We start from the raw sequence: 20832 nt of genomic DNA on the forward strand, positions 1-20832 counted from the left end.
TGCCCTTTCTCACCCACAGGTAAGTATCAATGGCACCTCTGGTTCTAGGCATGTAACTTGCTTCCCACATTGTCTAGAAAATAGAAATGCAATCACTTTTGCACCGCTTCCACTCACATAATAATATTTCTTTTCCTTCTCCCCATGTAACCTAAATGTTCAAAGACAAGCTACAATGCTATTCCTTCATCTCGCCTTTAAGCAATATCCTCCTGTGGCCAAGAAAGATTTGAAAAAAACAACACTGGACCTATGAAGTTTATTTATACATACACAGATCTACAGGCACACAGCCACCATGTGCACATTAAATATCAGTCTCACTGATACTGGCAGGAGTTTTTGCCATTTACTTTAATGAGGCCTGACTCTTCACTGAGTCCAATATTGCCCGATATTTACAGGGGAGATAATCAAAGCACAGGACTGTCATCGCCTCACTTGACAAGAAATGCAGGACAGACGCAGAGCACGGCTTGTAAGGATTGCACAAATGCGTGACTGGTAAATAGGCTTAAGTTTGCACGGGTCACCGCTTGCCAAAAATACTCCAAAAAAACAGTTTCTAACAAAAAGTGCTCCTTGGTCAGGTTTGTAATAAGAAAGATGTCTAAGCAAGATCCATACAATATAATCTCAGCAGTTAGCATTAGAGTAATTGCATCAAGAAGAGCTCAACTAGCCTTTTTCTCCCTCAGTAATTACACAAGCAAATTACACTCTCCAGTCAGACCATGATCCAAATAGTCTCTTTTGGGTCACTGTTAACAGTTGATGGTTGCTACACATTTACGGGTAACAAAGAGAAAAATTAAAGGGTGTGGAGCAATCCAGACTTCATTCTTTGATGATCACCTTCAATTGCTGGAGGTCTTGACAGAATACTACTGCTCAATATTAACAGATCAGAGTTCCACGTCAAGAGTCCACTCAGAACTTCCAATTACTGTGGAAGAAGACTCAAGCACTTTAAACCTCACCACGACACAATAAAATTTTACTTGATAATTCCAGCACTAAAAAGATTTGGAAAGTGCCTTATTATTTCAAAGAACAACAGGAGATGGAGTGGGAAGATGGATCAGACAAACCATTTAGACACCTTCTAGTCCCATGCTAAGACACTCTGCCTCAGATAAAAGTAACACATTATCACGTAGTGATCTTTAAAGCCTTTTAATTTCTCCACCCATTCAACTGGCTAAGCAGCTCACCTAAATTCTAATCCCCATCTGAAATTCATCTGTCTAGTAACAGTTTCTGTAAAATGGTACTTGTCATCGTGAGAGTTTTCATTCATAACTCAGACTGAAATGACGGCAGCTATTTCTAAAAAGAAAACATGAAGATCAACTACACTTCTTTATGAAAACTTATGTAACTAAGGTGCCAAAATTAATCAGCTCACTGTTCATTTAATAGTTTAAAACATGCCGCAGAGAAAATCACACTTAAATGCGTTTAAAGACAGATTTATCTCATAGGACCATAGATCTTGACAGATGCTGGATTTCCTTTAGCACCCAGTTGAACCCACAGGAACTGAAGTTGCTTAGCATCTTACAGCAAGAGGCTCAAAGGGAAAAAAATAAAATAAAAAAATTTTTGAATTGAATTCTTACCTTGAGTAGTTTCTGAATTGTATCAAAACTCTGGATTGCAAGCTGTGGAATTCAACACAAGAAAGTGAGTTACGAGAAAGCCTACTAACGGACAGCAATCCCCTTTGTGCCTCAAAAATCTGTAAGATGTCTGGACGTCTGTTCCATATATTGTCAGAATCCTAAATATGTCCCTAACTGTTCTTTTACAAGCTGCCTATTATTTTTGTCCCTTAAATAATCCTTCTTTTATTATATTTGGACCTGTTCAAAAACCCCTCTATTGGTTCAACTCCACAAGCCAGCTGTCAGGACCATACAGACTTCTGCAGGCCTCTTTGAATGCCCCAGGGAAAAAAATACGCTGAAACCACAAAAGATTTTGCTCCACTAGAAAAGTAAAAGGAAAACTGCACAATTTCTGGAGGAAAAAAAAAAAAACCAACTAACACTATAAAAGGAAATGCAGCCCAGCGGTTAAAACACTGTCTTCTGGCAGTCGGTGCATGCCACATTATCCCCTCACCTGACCCACGGAGTGATCATACCACTGGACCTTTCTACCTCTCCGTTTCCCAGGCAGCAAACCAGAGGTGGTACACACAAAGTTAGCAAATCTAAATGGCTGGTCAGCAGGAAACGTTTAGCTGTTGGGTTTCATGTGCTGTCCAACAGACATTGCTGCTGTGGCAATGAGGAAAGCTGAGAAAGGCAATGGTGCCACCCTGACTCATGGAACGCGAGTATGTGACCAGGACTTAGCTATGGGAGTAAAACTATTTTAATTGCTCTGACTACACATTACATACTATTAGCCAAGCTCTCAAGAAAGCCTATTACCTTCAACAGAAAGAAAAGTAATACCACCTGTAATTACAAGATATCTTGATTAGTGCGCTCATTGGCAGCTCTTTAAACAAGCTTATGAACAGTTTCCTACATGCTTAGTATTCACACAGCATCCTGGAAAGGCACAGAGTTTGCTGCTGTAAAAATTTTAAATAGCTTCAGAGCTTTCTCCTTTCATGGAACCGAGCTGAGATGTTGTTGCACTGCAGGTTGCATGAAATGCTGTGCCCCAAACTAGATACCTGCAATCAGTTCTCTACATTGAAGATGATATCATTTCACACGCACAAAAGAGGTTGATACCCTCTCCTCTGAAATTGCTTTTGGAATTGCAAATAACGTAAACCAAATAGAAGAGAGTTCTGTGGAGAAACCAACTCTTGGTAGCCTCAACTTCAGCATTCACTTATGGATTTGAAAAAGGGGCTTTATAAGTGAAGCATTTGTATAAACCTACACATTTACAAAGCTGATTTCATTGCTTTTAGTTACTCCCTCTGTATGAACTAGTTAGGCTTCTTCCCCCCATGCACTGAGCTAGAGTTTCTCCAGTCCTCCCAAATGAGATCTTGCTGCATGGGGAAACCTTAAGAGAAGTCTTCTGACTTATTTCAGTATGGCAGCAAACAAAAATGTCAACATGCATTCAGAGAGCAAACACTCTTTCTGTCAGGGCAAAAAGATGCTTCCTAGGACAGTCTTCAGTCCCTGGTAGATCCACATCTACTAAAAATCAGTGTTCACACACTCAGGTTCTGACAGAAACAGAAAGAAATAGGGCCACCTACCTCTCTTGTTGGGACTAATATAAGTGCATAAGGCCCATCACTCCGCTGCAAACAGAGAAGACAAGAGGACTGCTAAGAAGAACGTAGAACTAATACACAGGGCACTTCTACTTCTAAGATCTGTTAGCTGACAAAGTGAATTCTAAAGGGTTTCACTATAAGCCTGTACACCACAGTTTGGGGCACTCCCCACCCCTTTTTAAAAAAATCAACAGTCTTTCAAGTATCAATACCGCACCACCATCTCTTTTCTGATGTAAAGGGGAACGTATAACATTTTACATATAAGAATATTTGCATCGTTCTTAACTCATCTCAACGGTACAGGAGGATCATGTAAGCCACATTCACAAATACAGCAAAAGAGATTGCTTGACCTTTTTAACAAGGACAGACACTGATGACTACAAGATAACAGCTGGAATTTATTTTTTTATTAATCTTACTATCAAGAGCAAATATACTTAGTTGCACCTACCTTTATTTTGGTCTTCATTCCCTGTAAAGACTGCACAAGTGGAATCCCATAGGCAAGAGTTTTACCTTCATGAAAGAGAGAAAATTGGAAGAGTCTCCATCAAAAAAAAAAGAAAGAAAGGGAAATTGCAGTAGTCCTGCAAATTAAAGTACCATTCACCTCGCTATTCTTAAACTGAAATCAGAGTCTGGAAATGTCTTAATTAAGTAGGTTTCCAAAAAGGAAGACTGACAGGCTGCTCACTGAGGGTTTACATTAAAAAGAAGAGGTGGTGGTATCCCAACTAAGATCCATCTAAAGAAATAGCTCTGCCCACCCAAGAAAATGAGACATCAAGACATAGTTTACTGTAGAGCAAGCACACAAGTTTGTATGACAAGAGCGTGTGCTGCTTAGCTGCCTGGCCTCCTGGCCCTGCATCCCCAGCACGAGCCTTGGAACAGGCCCATGTGCAATGGCTGGCAGCTGCACATCAACATTCAGTCCTAGCACTGGGTTGTCACAGAAGTTTGCACAGCATCTGTCTGTGCCACGGCAGTCCCACGCCAGGGTTCTGAGCCTGTCACTCTTGTGAGCTGAACTGGGAACACGATGTTTTGGTTCTTTAATTTGGAATCCAGTTTAAAATGCTGTAGGAAGGGAAACTGGCAATTAAATGCTGACCTGAACCAGTCTGAGATCTCACTAGAGCATCTTTGCCTTGCAGGAGCACAGGGATTGTTTCCTTCTGAACACTGTGTAACAAACAAACAAGTTAGGAAATACAGATGCAACACAGCATAGAAACTTAAGGTTTTAACATACGTTGACTGTTTCAAAACTGTTTACCCCAAATTCCACATGTTCACCTCTGCTGTATAGCTACATCACTAGAGGTGAGTTTTAAGGGAAGTAAGTCTGCAGATACACATCAGATATGACAGATCAGAAGAAGGTGATTTTATGATTCAAGTACCAAATTAGAAACTAGGATTCCGAGGTTCCATCTCCAGCTATGACAATGACTTGCTATGTAATTTATGAGTTATTTCTTGTCCCAGATTTTGAAAGAAATAAACCTGATGGGAAATGGGATAGCTTAACAAGTACTGCAGTCTTCACAATCCAATTAAGTATAATAAAACCATCATAGATGATTGGCTTTAAAGGTTAGCGAAGTGCAAAGTTTTTATATGGATTTACTTACTTGGTCATACTACATATCTTCAGGACAGTGGTTATTGTGGATATCTAGGGAGAGAATTAACAGGAGTAAGCAGGTTTCATCGTCAAGCTGTCTCTTTTGTTACTTTCATAGTACAAGATAGAGCAAAAACCAGAAGACTGATATTTATTCTCTACATTACTCGTCCAGGGCAGCCAGATGGAAAAGTTCTGATGTCCTCAAAATACTTCTAATAGCTTATCAGAATTATACCATTGCTGGTACATTGTGAAATACCAGATTTGTTAAAATACTGCGCCCCCAAATAGCTTTTTGTGGTTTCGGTATTACAGATGCATACAGTGAAGGGTGCTGAGCCTCTGTGTTTGGGGATGGGTGAGGATACTGGCCAGCACACTGAGCTAAGAGACTGTGATACAATCAAAGTACTGGTGAGCCTGTTCAAGGTACCACAAATAAAGGTGCACCTCTCAGCCCTCTAAGAAACACCACCCCTTAAACAGCATGTTCCAAAGCACAGAGCCTTCCTGCCACTCACCAGATGTGGATGGAGGTCCAACTGGCTGAAAGAATCTGTAGTGAAAATACTTTCTTGTACCTGCTGCACTGCTTTTCTGAGTTAGGGGAAACAGAACAAAACAAAGCACATGGTGTGGTTACAAATTACACATTAGTAGCCTGTGTAAACAGCAATGAAACCAAAAGACAAGAAATTACTTTGCCCAAGCAAGGGCTAGAATTCAAGACACTGAATTTCAAGGCATTGATTTCCCCCCCCCCTCCCCTTTGTGTAAAATACCTGTGAATTTTTGGGATATCAGGGTTGTTTCTAAACAGGCTTGATGTCTTAATGAAAGGTTTGCTTTTCCAGCTTTCATTTTGGTTGTCAGTCAACTGCTTCTTAGGAAGAGATTTTTGTGACAAGCTTCCCTTTTCCCTGATGTTGGTTTCTGTAGCACATTTCTTGAAGGCATTTATCGGTGGCTTACGTTTCAAAGGTGGGTTTCCCTGCGGTGACTGGAGCTTTCTTTTCAGACCATTAGACTGCTTTGATGTTAACAAACAAACCAGACAGCAAGAATGCATTAATGAATGAGAATTAAGTAAATGATACCATATTTTGCTCATGGTGAACAGAAACATCAGCCCCAAATAGAACCCCTAGTTCTGGAATCCCCTAGACTAAAGAAATTTTGATTTTTGCAGCTAAGCAGTTCCTAGTTTAACAGATTCAATATCACGCCTGAGACCTCTGAATGCTACTAAAATTCAAATAAAAAGCTAAAGGAATATATGGTGCTTATCACAAAACAATTTTGTCTAGCTTCTCTAGTAACTGAGCAAACATGCTTAAATATATAATAACAATAAAATCTCTCTCAAAAGTTTTGCAAGCCTTCTCCTTATACTAAAGCCATCTCTATAGCCTTTTCTTTTTCTGGGCAGCAGGATGGCCTGTCCTTCACTCCAGCCTGTGCTTCTGCCAGCTTCAGGATTTCTAAGCTCTCCACTACTTCTTTTACCAAAACTGGTTTCTTTTACTGATCTTCCAATCACCTGAAGAAATTTTTTTGCTTTCCCCATCTCTCTCCAGGAACACTGAAGAAGAAAATTAATTTAGCTTCCTTTGTCCCCAAAGCTCCTTTCTATCCCCCAGCCTTTTTTCAATGAACTTGTTTTCCTTGACACATTTGCAAAACTCCTGAAACATGTGAAATCCCTGCACAATCTCGCCTCACTTTTTTCCCTCTCTTCCCCACTCTTAGCTTCACACTATAATTTTCTTTGTCCTCCTGTGAACCATATCATTCTCAAGCTCTATTACTTTTTTCACCTGCTTCTTCACATTTTCGGCATTCAGGAACTTCTCAGATGTGATTCTCAGTTGCTGTAAAACGTATTAAGCTCCACTGAGTTACAAGAATTCCATCAGCTTACCCAACAGAGGCCCTGCACCTTAGTTGACATCGTTCACTGGGCAAACTTTGGCAGGTTTGGCAGCAATCTCCCTTTGGCTATTTTCATTACCCCTCTGTGCTTTCTCCCCATACCGATTTACCCTGCTTGAAACAACCCAGCCTTCTCCAGGCCCTCCCAAAGCACGCTGTGTGGAAGTTGGCGGGGCACTCTCAATAAAATAGTATCCTGATTTACCAAAACCCCCCCAATTCACCCCAAACCTCCCTCCAGCGCCCCTCGCTGCCAGGCAGCTGGCGGCGGCGCTACCCTACTCCGCCCTGCCGCTGCCTGCCGCCCGGCGCTTTAACTCTCGCTTCCCAACTGAAAAACGCCGCTTTGAACCCATCCTGGCTCTTCTTTCCCCAAACTTGTAGGGAGAAGAGCACCTGCTGCTGCGCCTGGCAGCGCTCCGGCGATCAGGGGTTTTCTGTAACTCGCAAAAACACCTCCACTACCACCACCTCCTCCTCGTCACAGCACCTCACACGTGTCCGAGCGGCTCCCAGGCCAGCAGGGGACCCGGGGACAGGCGACCCCTTCTCCACCAACCCCCCCGCCCCAAAACTCAGCCCCGGCCCTAAAACTCAGCCCCGGCCCCGCGACGGGCGGGACGGACGGGCACAGCACACGCAGCGAGGTTCTGCCTGGAGCCGAGCTTACCCCGCCGGAGCACAGGTTGAGGAGCAGCGCCCCTCCCGCCGCCATGTCCCGCCGCCTCCACACGGCTCCGGGGCGGTCCCCGGGGACCCCCGAGGGAACGGGGCTGCGGCCGGCGCCCCGCTGAAGGGCGAGGAGCGGACGAAGGAAGGGGGAACCCCGCTTCCCGGTGCCCCTCAGGCAGCGGCGGGGCAGCCCCAGCCGGCGGCGGCCGAGGGCTTCGGCGGCGGCGCAAGCGCGCAGCGGGCGGAGCGGCCGTGAGGCGGCGGTAAGATGGCGGCGGCGGCCGGGGCGAGCGGGGGCAGCCCGGCGGCGGCGGCGGAGGAGGAGCCGCCGCTGGGCCTCGACTCGCTCGTGGAGGAGGCGGCGGCGGCAGCGGCGGCGAGCGCCGGGTTTCGGCTGACGGCCGTGAGGCGGGAGCCGGCGGTGAGGCTGCAGCACGGCGTCAGCGGCTTGGAGCCGCTGGCCTGGTCGGAGGATCACCGGGTGTCGGTGAGCACGGCCCGCAGCATCGCCGTGCTGGAGCAGCTCAGCGACGTGCACGGCGGCGGGCAGGAGATGGTGATCCACCGCACCGCCGTGCCCGCGCCCGCCGCCGCCTGCTACCTCAAGGTGAGCCGGGGCTCGGGGCGCTGAGGGGAGTTACCTGCCCGGAGGAGGCCCTGCAGGGGCAGGGAGGGCGTTTTGTGTGGGAAGGAATCTCGGGGATTCTAAAAGTTATCTGTTCTTCCAAGAATCGCTTCAGTTCCACTACTTTGATAACGATTCCAGTAGGATTTTAAGTAGAGATCGTTCATGGGTTACTACCGGAGCTGAAAGATTTTAGCAGCAAGGTGTTAGCTTTGGGTTTCTGTGGGATGCCTTAATTTCACAGGCCTCAGCACAGACAGGAATCAAGTCTGGCTGTGTGTCTTGTGAAATTATAACTTGGTTGCCACAGATCTATTCCCGCCCCCCCCCAAACGAAGTTGAGAACGTGGAGTGACTTGAGTTGGAATACTGAGCACTTTGCAATTTGTTAAATATGTACCTTTATGTACGCATTTGAGAACAGAAGTATCATAGAATGATAGAATATCCCGAGTTGGAAGGGACCCACAAGGATCATGGAGTCCAGCTCCACACAGGTCTACCCAAAAATTCAGACCATATGACTAACAGCACAGTCCAAACGCTTCTTAAACTCTGACAGGCTTGGTGCCGTGACTATGTCCCTGGGGAGCCTGTTCCAGTGTGCAAGTATGAAAACGGATTGTTTAGTTGAGCAAACATCCAATAGAAGGAAGTCAAAATTATACAAATTCAGGCCAACACTGAGGCTTAAATCTTCAAGAGTGAGGTTAATTAACAATTAATTTGAACACCATAGCATAGGTTGTGATAGGGTGCTTGATTTCAAGTGAGAATTAAATCCTGGAAAAAATCTTAAAATAACATTCTGAAATGTATTTAAATGTTTTTTGTTATCTTTCAGGTTGGTCCGAAGAAGGAGGTAGCAGAATGTAGGGAAAAGTTCTCCAGTTCTATGGATCCAACGGTTAGCCAAACTTTTATGCTAGATCGAGTGTTCAATCCTGAGGGGAAGTCGCTGCCACCAATGCGAGGGTTCAAGTACTCCAGCTGGTCACCGCTGGGCTGTGACGCCAACGGACGATGCCTGCTTGCAGCTTTAACCATGGACAATCGATTGACCATCCATGCAAACCTCAACAGACTGCAGTGGGTTCAGCTGGTGGACCTGACGGAAATCTATGGCGAGCGTCTGTACGAAGCCAGTTACAAACTTTCCAAGGCTGACACTCCCAGGGGAGAACTAGAAGACTTCGCTGAATTTCAGCGGCGGCACAGCATGCAGACTCCAGTACGCATGGAGTGGTCGGGTATCTGTACCACTCAGCAGGTTAAACACAACAACGAGTGCCGGGATGTTGGTAGCGTGCTCTTAGCAGTACTCTTTGAAAACAGTAACATTGCGGTTTGGCAGTTTCAGCTTCCGTTTCTGGGTAAGGAATCAATTACTTCTTGCAATACCATAGAGTCTGGAATAAGTTCTCCGAGTGTCCTGTCTTGGTGGGAATATGAACATAACAACCGAAAGATGAGTGGACTTATTGTAGGGAGTGCTTTTGGGCCAGTTAAAATTCTTCCTGTCAATCTAAAAGCAGTCAAAGGCTACTTTACGCTAAGACAGCCCGTAGTCTTATGGCAAGAAATGGACCAGTTACCAGTGCACAGTATCAAATGTATTCCACTTTACCATCCCTACCAGAAATGTAGCTGTAGCTTAGTGGTGGCCGCAAGAGGATCTTACGTGTTTTGGTGTCTTCTGTTGATATCCAAGGCAGGTCTGAACGTCCATAATTCCCACGTGACAGGGCTTCATTCGTTGCCAATTGTGTCTATGACTGCGGACAAACAGAACGGCACAGTGTATACATGCTCCAGTGACGGAAAGGTAAGGCAGCTGATTCCTATATTCACAGATGTTGCTTTAAAGTTCGAGCACCAGCTGATTAAGCTCTCAGAAGTGTTTGGCTCTGTGAGGACTCATGGAATAGCTGTTAGCCCCTGTGGTGCGTACTTAGCAGTTATTACAACAGAGGGCATGACTAACGGTCTTCACCCCGTTAACAAAAACTACCAAGTTCAGTTTGTTACTCTAAAGACTTTTGAGGAGGCAGCTGCGCAGCTCCTGGAATCTTCTGTTCAGAACCTTTTCCGGCAAGTGGACTTGACAGATCTCGTACGCTGGAAAATTTTGAAGGAGAAGCATATTCCTCAATTTTTACAGGAAGCACTGGATAAAAAGATTGAGAGCTGTGGTTCTACTTACTTCTGGCGATTTAAGCTGTTTCTCCTGAGGATTTTGTACCAGTCAATGCAGAAAGCTCCCTCAGAGGTCATGTGGAGACCGTCACACGAGGACACAAAAATCCTGATCTCTGATTCCCCTGGAATGGGCAGCACTGAAGATGATCAAGAGGAAGGAACTTCTAAACGAGCCAGCAAGCAGAGCCTATGTGACACAGGCAAAGGTATGGACATAGATGACACTGCCGATGATTCTCTTCCTCAGTCAAGTGAGATAGGAGGCCACGAGCCAATGGAAGAAAAGCTGCTTGAAGTACAGGCACAGATTGAGGCAGTAGAAATGCACTTGACACGAGAGCACATGAAACGGGTGTTGGGAGAAGTTTATCTACACACATGGATTACAGAAAACACCAGTATTCCCACCAGAGGAGTCTGTGACTTCTTAATGTCCGATGACGGATATGAGGACAGAACAGCACGAGTAAGTGCACCTCTATGCTCTGGGGATTCGGTGTTACTTCTTTCACCCCCCTCCACAGCCTAAAAGGAAAACACAGCTTTAGGGGTGGGAAAGAGAACTGTAATCATGTAATCCTTGCTAGACAGCTTCTGTAGAGCATCCGTGGTTGCCCTTCCTTGGAACTGTGGAATAGGAGGGAACGTAAATACAGACGTTGAAGTCTGGATCAGGTACATGAGGAATAAGCATGTCTGAGTTTTTGCAAAACAAGGGAGAGGATCACAGTTTATTCTCTTGTAAGTGTACTAAGCGAGAAGAATGTTTGTGTGGCTAGACTTACTTAATTTAGCATCTACACAAACCTAAACTTCGGCGATTCTTCCTCTAGTCAATTACATCTGAAGTTCTAACTTCCCAGAGTTGCAGTATCGCTTCTTAAAGTATTTATTATTCAAAGTACTGTGAGTGTTCAGGCGGTACCTCTGGTCTTGTTGGTGCTCCACGAACCTTCCATGAAAATATCAGTTACAGATAATTGTTTTATGAGTTAAATCCAGCGATTCAGAACTTCATGCAGGGTTTTCAGTTAACCAAGCTGACTGAGCATCTTTGATACAACACGTTTATGGCCTGAACCTTCAGGCGCACTTGCATTTATTAAAGTACAATAAATAAGCATAACTGAATGCTTGGCCGTAACAGGACCTCCTCCCAAACTTGCAGTACTCCCTACCAAAGTAAAAGCATAACTGCGGGGAGACTTGCAATGTGTGGAGTAAATGTCTGCGGCACGAAATACGTGATCAGTGAGCCCTGCAGTGGGCAATAGACATCAGACAAAGGAGGCGTCAGTGGAAACACTGCCGTCAGCCTCCAGGCCTTAAGACTTGATGACAAAAGTGTCTCAGATGTGCCTGTACCTCTTTGAGCAGAGAACAATTCTTTTCAGTACGTAAATCCTTAAATCACTTGAACTCTAATTATCAACCTTTACACTACATTCAGAGAGACAGAGGAAGCAAGCACAGTTTCCGTTACTGATGTAACATGGTGTTTGTTCTCTGCTGGACTTGCAAGGCAGCAGGCCACGCGGTGTGGCCTTCATAATTTGGTAGGAAGGTATCCTGGCAGAGCTCCTGTGTTTTTCTGGTGCCCAATTACTATGAATTGGAGGCCCAGGACGTTGCTTTTCTTACCTTGTGAAGAAGATTCTTCATTTTATAGTGATTAAAAGCTGCCTGCCAAACTATTTTATCCAGTTTGCTGTCACATTTTAAAGGTTCTTGGGATGTGGTTTGTATCTACTGAAATGTCAAGGACAAGTTCTATCATGTAAATGTTGTACTACAAACATTATGTATCCTCTAAGATGACTGCTGAAGACATACATCTCACTAATTTTTGAACAGGATTTTTTCTTAGCACATCTTCTGTGATACATACAAGAACTGAAAAACACTGCTGTAACCGTCACTGGCACCCCTTAAGTGGTATGATATCAAATATTCTGCCTCGTTTTACATTTGCAATTAGCTTAACCTAAGACTGATTGCTCTTAAGTTCTGTATCCCTGTAGTATGGGACAGATGAATCCAGGTGATCATATTTCAAGAATAAATTAATACATCTCTGTGACAGCCTTACGTTTATATTTCTTTATATGATTTCGGTGAAGTGGATAGGTCTTTGCATCCTGTAACACGTTCTGAAATCACAGTACCCTGAGAGACTTTCCTACCTTTCAGTAGGCAGCTGTCTCGCTATAAACGATGCTGACTGCTGTGTATTCCCAGGTGCTGATTGGGCATATCTTAAAGAAAATGAACAAACAGACTTTTCCAGAGCACTGCAGCTTGTGTAAAGAGATCCTGCCATTCACTGATCGCAAACAGGCAGTCTGCTCCAATGGACATATTTGGCTCAGGTAATCTGCTCTTAGAGTTTTTTGCCCCCTCCGCATACATTTAACATGTTTAAATAGCTAACTTAAAATATTTCCTAGTGTTGGAGTAGAAGGTCATGAAGCATGTTACCATGCTGCAGTTAACTGCATTTTTCTGCTGGCTCTTCCCTGAGAAAAAAGGGACTGTAGATTGGACTTGGTTCTCTTATCAGTACGCTATTTTCAAAATAAAATGCTTTTGATAATCTTTTTTTTTTTTTTTACCAAGCTGGGGGAGGGAGAGAACAGTGAAAAAGTAGAGGATGAAAAAAAGAAAATCAATCACCAGTCATAGTTTAGAACAGCACATGAAAGAGTTTGTTCTAGCTACTTCAGCATTTGAAAACAAAGTAATTTAAGAGGAAACGATTAGAAACAACTACACTGAGAAGTCCGGAACTTCATCTAGAAAAAGAAATCTTTCAGCATCGATGTATCGGTGTATGATGTTTGTCCACAGAGACTTTGCAAGTCAGTAGTCTGTCACTTCAGAAGAAGTTTTACCACCAAATCCTGTGTGCTATTTTGGCTAAGTAGTCATTACTTTCAGTTAATGATGCTTTGGTTCCTCCCCTGCACAGGAGCTCTCGAGCTCTTGACCTCTTCTACTGTGTGCTGAAGTTCTTTGGCCAATGATGAAACCTTTTCCATAGTATTTTGGTTTTTGGCCTTTTCATTTACGTGTACACTTGGGAAGTTTCACTTACCTGCATGAATAAACTGTTAATTTTTGTGTTTGACGTGGCTCACAGCTGCCCCTACTCTCGGAAAGTAAGGTCTGTCGGGAACAGAACCCAGCCTCCAGTCAGGACACGGGAGCAGGTCACAAAACAGTAAAACCCCGAGCCTCGTGATAAAACAACTTGTCCTTTCACAGGTGCTTTCTAACCTACCAGTCCTGTCAGAGTTTGGTGTACAGGAGGTGTTTGCTTCATGACAGCATTGCACGGCATCCCACCCCAGAAGGTAAACTGCTCCTATAAGGGCAGGATTGTGTATTCTTATCTGTGTAATGACTTGAATTTGTTTCATTGACTTTCCTCTTGTAGGCAGCTATGTGAAGGGACTAGTACCATGCGTTTCATGGTCTCCTGCGGCTGTCCATGCATTAATGGCATATGTTAATTACAAAATAGTGACTACAGAAATTAACTTGTAAATACTGTATTTTATGACAGCTGGTAAATACATAACCTGTGCCGGAGAGCTACAGCTGTTAGTTTATATTCAAGTTAAATAAATGAATTAGCTTCCAGGTCTGCAAATGCTGAATGTTTTTGACATCCAATTTCAGTGCTGTATTGCTCCAGCACAGGTTAAGAAAAAATTGGCACCTTGCTGGCTTAGGCTCCAAACCTGTGGTAAGAACATCATCCGGGGACGAGGGCAGGCTGTGGGGGCCAGTCAACCTTTTGACTCTGTGTTTTCATAGTTTGAGGAAGGACAAGCTGTGCCAGAAAATGGTTTTCTTCTTAACTAGTACATTCAAAGAAATAAATCATGGAGTAGTCTAACGGTTTGTCTTAAAGTGTAGGTGGTGGCAGAATACTAAGAGCCACAAAGAGACGAACAATTAATAGCCGTGTTCTCTGGGAAGACATTATCTCATCTGCTGTTGTCAGAACATATGTCAGCAAAAACCGATGCAGTTGTGGAGGGAGGGAATCCTATTGATACTTTTTCACTGCCCCTAAGGTATTCCAGTATATCACTAAGGATCAACTGCAGAACTTAAAGCTCTGTACAGAGAGGCTGATTAACTCTCAGTTAATCCTGTGTGGTGAATACACAGACTTTCAGGTTTACTATTTAGTTTGTCCATTTCAGCACCATTTCTGTGTTCATCTCTGCCTCCAGCTCTAAACAACTTGTTTTCTTATTTGCAGATCCTGAGTGGATCAAGAGGTTACTGCAAGGACCTTGCACGTTCTGTGATTCCCCCGTCTTCTAGAGAAGAGCTATGTAAAGACTGAAAATATTTTCACTACTACATAAGCTCCCTTCAGTCTAGAAGGATATTGGGCACAGAAATAAACACTTTACTGAAAGGGAAGACAATGTCTGTGACCCTGTAAATAGAACATTGGAGGTTCTAGGAACTCCTTAGGTCCAGAGGCCATTCCATGCTCCAGAACCAGGAGTACACCTGGAAGATTGCGTTCGTAAAGCAATTTGGAAACGCACCCCATTGAAGTACCAGCAGCTGGACACACTTCCTTTTACTGAAAAGAAGCTGAAGTCTTAAGCTCGCAGCGTGAATTGTCCTTTCTGCCTGGCAACTGTGTGATTTCCCAAAAGCTAGGATGGGAACAGCGGATCTGATCTTGAATAGACTTGGTGGGTAGAGGAGGCTTCAGCTCGTAGTGCTTGTTTGCTTTTTAACAAGTACTGGCACTTGCTGCAGAACATTAAACTATCAAAATAATTTGTGGTTCTAATTTCTTGCAGAGTGAAGCAAATGCCAGTTACAGCCATATGAGAGAAATTGGCCATTACATTAGTTTCACTTAAAGTCTAGAAGACTAACTGCCTTTCAACTATTGTAACAGTATTGCAGTCACAAGGGTCAAATTGGCTGCCTCTGTCAAATACGGATCAGTAAGAATAATTTTTAATGTAATAATTATTAAACTATTAGCAATTTGATTAAACACTAATATATATATATAACTTCCAACGCTCACGTCTCTTGCCCCACTTTCTTTTTCTGAACTAAGCTCTAACCACTTCCTAGCTTTTGCCAGTATGCCTTCTGTTTCAGTTAACCCTCTACCACCAAGAATCATCTTTTCCAGTGCAACTCGGTACCACAACCATTACCCGTTTACCGTATCTGCAATTGAACTGAGAGTCTCCCTGATAGAGATGTTGTTTTACAGAAATGGGACACACAGGTAATCACTCCCAGTGGGCAGTTTCTTGTTTCGTAATAATGCAGTAAAAGCAAAACAAAACAAAAACCCCAACATGGCTAATATATTAGAGGCAAAGTTTCCACAGCTGGTCGTGGAGCCTGGTAAAGCTTCTCTCGTATAACCCTGACTTTTTCTCAAGAGATTCATAAATATGCCAATGATGTAGCATGGCTGAGCCCAGAAATTTATTCTGCTTTCTAACCGTCCTGTCAGAAAAAGATTCTTGCTGTCTTTGGCATCTAGTTCATATGGGGAGCAGGAGAATCCTTTTCAACTTCCTATGCAGCGTTAGAGGAATAATACCTCTAAAATATGTATGGTTATGTGGTACAGTTGTCTTGTTGACTTAAAAAAACATGTCAAATAATACAAAATTCATGTATTTACATTCCTCAGAATATGAATTTGGACACTCAAATGTGCTGCCCTGTTTGTGATTCATGACACTTCTGACTGTGTGAGACGTCCTCTGTAGCTATTTGAGGAAAAATCAAGGAATTGTCCTGACAGTATCAGTCTCCAGCAGTGCATGTGTGGATTGGTGCCTCCGTTTCCTTGATTTGATGACTATGCATATTTTCTCAGTGTTCCTTAACCTTTAGCAGGAGCAAATTTTTTTTTTCAGCTAACATTAAAGCAAGTCAGCTGTCCTTACTATCCAGTGTTTCATGCATTAAGCACGATAGTGCTTTACTCAGAATAATATTAATATGGTAGACTAGAACAGCATAAGCACATTCATCTGTAAAATAATTAGTCTTGTTTGTAAATATCCTTGGAAGTGATACCATAACTGTATTAAAGAAATGTTTAGTTTTTTATTGCCATGCACTGAAAATTGAAATGACTGGTGTGTCTGGATGGAAAGAAAATGTGGATTGTGATAGTATCTAGTAAAACAAAGTCAGAGTAACCTTGGTACCTAATTTGTGTGCAGTCTGAGGCTGGCACTGTACCTGAGACAGCATTTCTGTTCTCCTTCCCAGTGTTAATGAGGCTTGGGGGAAACACAACATATATTTTCAGCACAAGCTGAACAGAAGGGTTAATTTGTGGTGGTAGGGGAACCATTCTGAGTAGAAGCTCCAAGACCTTGTCCGGACAGTCCTGACCAGTTCTCTCAGTGAGTAAGTGTTCCAATTTAGAGATTCACCTGATTCTGGAGGTAAGAGAACTTTCCAGAGCCATGTATAAAAGTTATTTTTTTTTAAAAGTCAAATTAATTTCTTTGATACTGGTTTAGAGACCATAACAACATCTTGGTCTGCTGAAACGTTTACATCTGGCTGACCGAAAGGTTCAACACACTATCATTAGATGAAATCCTGGTGTTCACTTCTAGCAGTTCTCTTGAATTTCCCTAGAGTTGTAATGCTTTAGCCACGTAGAAGCTAGTACACCTAGCGCTAATGTTTCAGCATTAATGTTTATTTTCCTTGTCTTTCAAGGCAGTAGATACTCAGTATACCATTGCCCGTTTATTTAACCTGATTTATGACTGCTGGGAGAGTGGAATTTTAAAGCCAATGATGCCGGCTTTCTCTGCATGCCAGTGGAGATCCTTTAGCACAAAGCTTTCACTTCTCACCCTGACCCATTCACAAAAGGTAAAGAGGTATTGTGATTTATTTTTTTTTAAACAATCATTGGTCCCTAAGTGTATTTTTAACTAGTGTAGACTTGAATAGTGCAGCACACCTCAGAACAGGAGCACATAATTTCTGATGTTGATCTTACCGGAATTCTCTGCCCAGCTACCAGCTGAGACTTCCTTTGAGGAACCTTTAATTTGTCTTGGACTCCTGACTTCAGTTCTGGAGTTTAGTGGGGTTTAGTCCCATTCCTCTTAGAGTTCTGTAACAGCCTGCAGAGCTACAGCAGCACCCTGCCGCGTCATCCCTCATGCTTTCCCTAACCAAAACCTTTGCTTTCATCCCATGTATGGGGAAAGCAAGAGGATGAGGGTGGTACGAGCACCTGCTGCCAGGTCCTTGCACTATTTTGCCCTGAACAGAGCTGCCTTCCCAACTGGTACATAGTAGAGCTGTCCCATGTTACAGCCCGGTCTGGTCTGAGACACCAAGTGAAGTATTTGAAGAATAAGCCCCACAAAACCAATTTACTCACTAGGTCTTTGCCCTAAGTTTTGGGAGATAAACAAATGAATAGTTAAAAGCTCTCCATTGCCTGACCATTTGGTGGTGAACACAAGACTTTCTTCTTGTGCTGACAACAAGCCTGTCATGCCTCCCCTGGCACGAAGAAATCCAAACTGTTCAACAAATTAGCAGGACAGCTCTGGGCTGGTTTTGGACAGCTTTTTTGTGCCTTGGTGCTATAAATCCCATTGTTTGAACTAAGGTGAAAATTTGAGGTCATTATGACAGTGTCTTGAGTATCCATACTGTATATTTCTAGAGGAAATACTATGGTTGCTACTAGATACATACAGGCAAATAAATACTTCCCTGATTTTCTTAAATTTACTAGGTTTGATTATGCAGCATAATACCATTTATTCTAGCCTCATTAAGGGTTTCTCAACATGAAAGAGCTAAACGCAAACATTTATAGTCCTAGTTAAGGGTTAACGAATCCTACTTGTGCTGTTATACCCTAAACTAACATTTACAGGAGACTTGTTTTTACAAGTTTTTCTCAAATACAAAGCCCTTCCTTTATTGCTTACCCAGGTTGTGAAACAGCGGGCAGCCTTGCAGGCACCATTACTGGAGCCTCAGTTGCCACCTCAGGGTATGGCATCAGAGAGAGAACAAGGAGAAGAACCCATCCCACTCCTCAGAGCCCTCACCACAGAGCAGGTTGGGGGTAATCACTCAAGCTGTTGCTCAATATGACATCTTTGGGTGCAAAACACGCAAGGTCAGTATAGTAGCAATATAGGAAACTTCAAAATCCGTTGCTGCAGAGCACTAGCTTGTATTATTTTTGCAGCCAGAAATTAGGGCAATAGCCTCAGAGCATTGGTAGTCATGGCAAAAGGCAGATTTATAGTGAGTACCAAAATTAACCAGAAGAAAAAGCTTAGGGGATCTCAGTTAATAAAGGTGAAATGCTCAAAGTAGTTATCAGTGCTATTTGTTCTCGTCCCCCTTTTTGCATTCCCTTTTGGAGCTTTCTCTATCAGGCCTGTAAACGCACAAACTACGCTTGCATTTTAGACACACATTGACAAGGGCAGGGGTTTATCCTTTAACCAGAGCTGGTACCATCTGTGTGGAGATGTCTGCTAGTTTACTGCTCCACTGGTACACTGGCAAAGCTGCTTTCCTCCCCTCTGTGTGGGTAAACAAGGACAACTTGAGCTTCAAGTACACCTGGATTCCTGCCCTACCTATTGAAGTTGGAGGAATCAGGACAAGACAGATTTTTGCCTTCTCTTGGAAGTCTCAGGCCTTGATGGTTTTCCGCAATTTGTAGAGGCTAGCGTGTACGTACAGCAATGTCTAAGAGCTTTTGTTTTCACTTCTCATGGAGGGCCTTGTGTACGTACATACTGTCACTTAAATTAGTCTGTGCAATACTCAGCTCTAACTCATACAAGGTATACATTAATACTTTACACTGGAGGTGTTCCCAGACCCTTGGTGTCAGTTGGAATATTTTATTCCACCGCTAAATTTTATTAGTGCTGATTCAGTTTTTAGCTCTCTGTATTTGCAAGACCTAGAACTCCTGCTGGTCTGTCATCTGTGTGCATGATCTGGGTAGTGACCTCAGGAGTGTCACAGCTGCCTCTGCACGACTTGCCACGACTGCTTTCATTGTTGCAACGCAGCAGGTACACAGGGCACTTATTAGCATTAACTACGCTACAGTTCAGAGCAGAAAGTGGAGTAATTCCCTGTGCTGTCTTAGGCTGCAGTTGAATCAATCCAAATGTGAATATCTGAGTTGGAGCATCTTCATCACAGAAGGACTCATGCACTGCTGAGAGCCTACAGCAGGAGTTACAGGGCCATGCCGGCCCTGCAGCGTTCTTATTTAACACTAAACTTAGGAAGCCAGTCCTGAAAAGGGAAGAATCAAGAGCCATCCAAATGGAACTGGTCAGAGAAAAGTTTAATTGCTCTGCTAATCTAATTGATCTCTTCATGCTACTTCAATTCCATTCTGGGGTGCGAGCGTTGTAGCTGGCAGACCGTGCGGTCACCACGCGGAATGAAAAGCAAAGCTGAGTTTTAATCTTTACTTTCTGGATTTTTCCTTTGAGACTTAGTTCATGGAGGGTCTGACAAAGCTGCTGTGAATATTGATGCTGTGTATATGGCACATTTTGTAAACGTGAAGCAAACCTGGATGAATGTTTTGTATACTGCGACGGTAGCATTGTAATCCTGCTCCTTTTTTATTCTAAATAAATAAATAAAGTACGCTTTTGTAATGTCTGTATTTTAAGGGACTGACTTCCTGGGAGGGACATACGGAGTCAAGAGCTGAGACTGGCAAGAGTGAACAGGATTCAGTCCTTCTTCGTGCTTAAAAATAATGGAAGTGAGATTTTTATTATAAGGACTACACAGAGCAGCAAATTAGACCCTACTCCTTGTGAAAGTCAGATTTCTCAGCTACGGTATCTGAAAGACTTCAAACGCAGGAGCTGTGGGAAAGGTCTACACAGGGCCAGGGTCGGGTGCTGTTTGTTTCAAGGGAGTGGCATGCTGCAGATGGACAGCTCCTCAGAGACTGTGATAACCCCGGGCCTCACTTGCAGAATAAAAGGATAAATGATTTTTAGCCTAGGCTGACCAAAGCCAGATTAAAGATCAGCTCTTGATTTTAATCTTTCAACATATGAGAAGAGTTTTGAAAGTTTTAGTTGTTCTCCAGATTTAAGAACGTGTTTTTTTAGATAAATGAAAAGGATGTGCCTCATTTTGTTAGTTCTGAGGAGTTATTTGCAATGGAAACTACTTGGTTAAAGCAAGTAAGGAGTACTGAGCATTATGTCTGTAATTATCCAAGTAGCTGGGGTGGGGGGGATAAGCACTAGTTTCCCGTGTGGCTATACCTGGAGGAAGGGCGAAGCAGGAGGTTTGTAACCACACTTTAGAGCCGCTTTTCATGGATCTGGACGGTGACTTCCCAGTTGTAGCACTGGCAGTTTTGACTCCTAGGTGCCAAATTGGCTTGCTCTGCCCTGATCTGGCAGGGCGGGCAGCACAGCCAGTTGTCACCGATGC

General features: G+C 43.4%; 2 protein-coding genes across 4 annotated transcripts in view; one reads left to right on the forward strand and one right to left on the reverse strand.

The window, feature by feature from the left end:
* The window catches only part of DDX31 (DEAD-box helicase 31), a 47796-nt gene extending 40164 nt beyond the window's left edge, over positions 1–7632 (reverse strand). The window contains 9 exon segments of the mRNA XM_040531603.1: positions 1623–1664; positions 3239–3283; positions 3717–3781; positions 4380–4450; positions 4903–4946; positions 5420–5495; positions 5681–5928; positions 6716–6769; positions 7501–7632. Of these exon segments, the coding sequence (XP_040387537.1) occupies positions 1623–1664; positions 3239–3283; positions 3717–3781; positions 4380–4450; positions 4903–4946; positions 5420–5495; positions 5681–5928; positions 6716–6769; positions 7501–7545 (690 nt within the window). The 5' untranslated portion in view covers positions 7546–7632.
* Positions 7633–7720: 88 nt separating this feature from the next.
* On the forward strand, positions 7721–20003 carry GTF3C4 (general transcription factor IIIC subunit 4). Of its 3 annotated transcripts, none has more exons than XR_005813785.1 (6): positions 7721–8109; positions 8972–10792; positions 12565–12695; positions 13591–13679; positions 14600–15050; positions 15162–20003. XR_005813785.1 is itself a non-coding variant. In XM_040531602.1 (5 exons), exons 1-5 carry the CDS (start codon positions 7771–7773, stop codon positions 14662–14664), a joined length of 2445 nt encoding a protein of 814 aa, XP_040387536.1. In that variant the 5' UTR covers positions 7721–7770; the 3' UTR covers positions 14665–20003. The 3 variants fall into 3 exon arrangements, 1 of the variants encoding a protein (XP_040387536.1); XR_005813786.1 differs by having other exon boundaries at positions 17077–20003; XM_040531602.1 differs by having other exon boundaries at positions 14600–20003.
* Positions 20004–20832: the final 829 nt, after the last annotated feature.

Source organism: Cygnus olor, chromosome 19 (genome assembly GCF_009769625.2).
Source record: "Cygnus olor isolate bCygOlo1 chromosome 19, bCygOlo1.pri.v2, whole genome shotgun sequence".
NCBI classification, from domain to species: Eukaryota; Metazoa; Chordata; class Aves; order Anseriformes; family Anatidae; genus Cygnus; species Cygnus olor.

Bases quoted from the DNA above. Each gene is read 5' to 3' on its own strand.
- GTF3C4 (XM_040531602.1), top strand. From the start codon at position 7,771: ATGGCGGCGGCGGCCGGGGCGAGCGGGGGCAGCCCGGCGGCGGCGGCG. The intron at 12,696-13,590 runs GTAATCTGCTCT...GTCCTTTCACAG, and splicing joins AATGGACATATTTGGCTCAG to GTGCTTTCTAACCTACCAGT. The intron at 13,680-14,599 runs GTAAACTGCTCC...TCTTATTTGCAG, and splicing joins ACGGCATCCCACCCCAGAAG to ATCCTGAGTGGATCAAGAGG.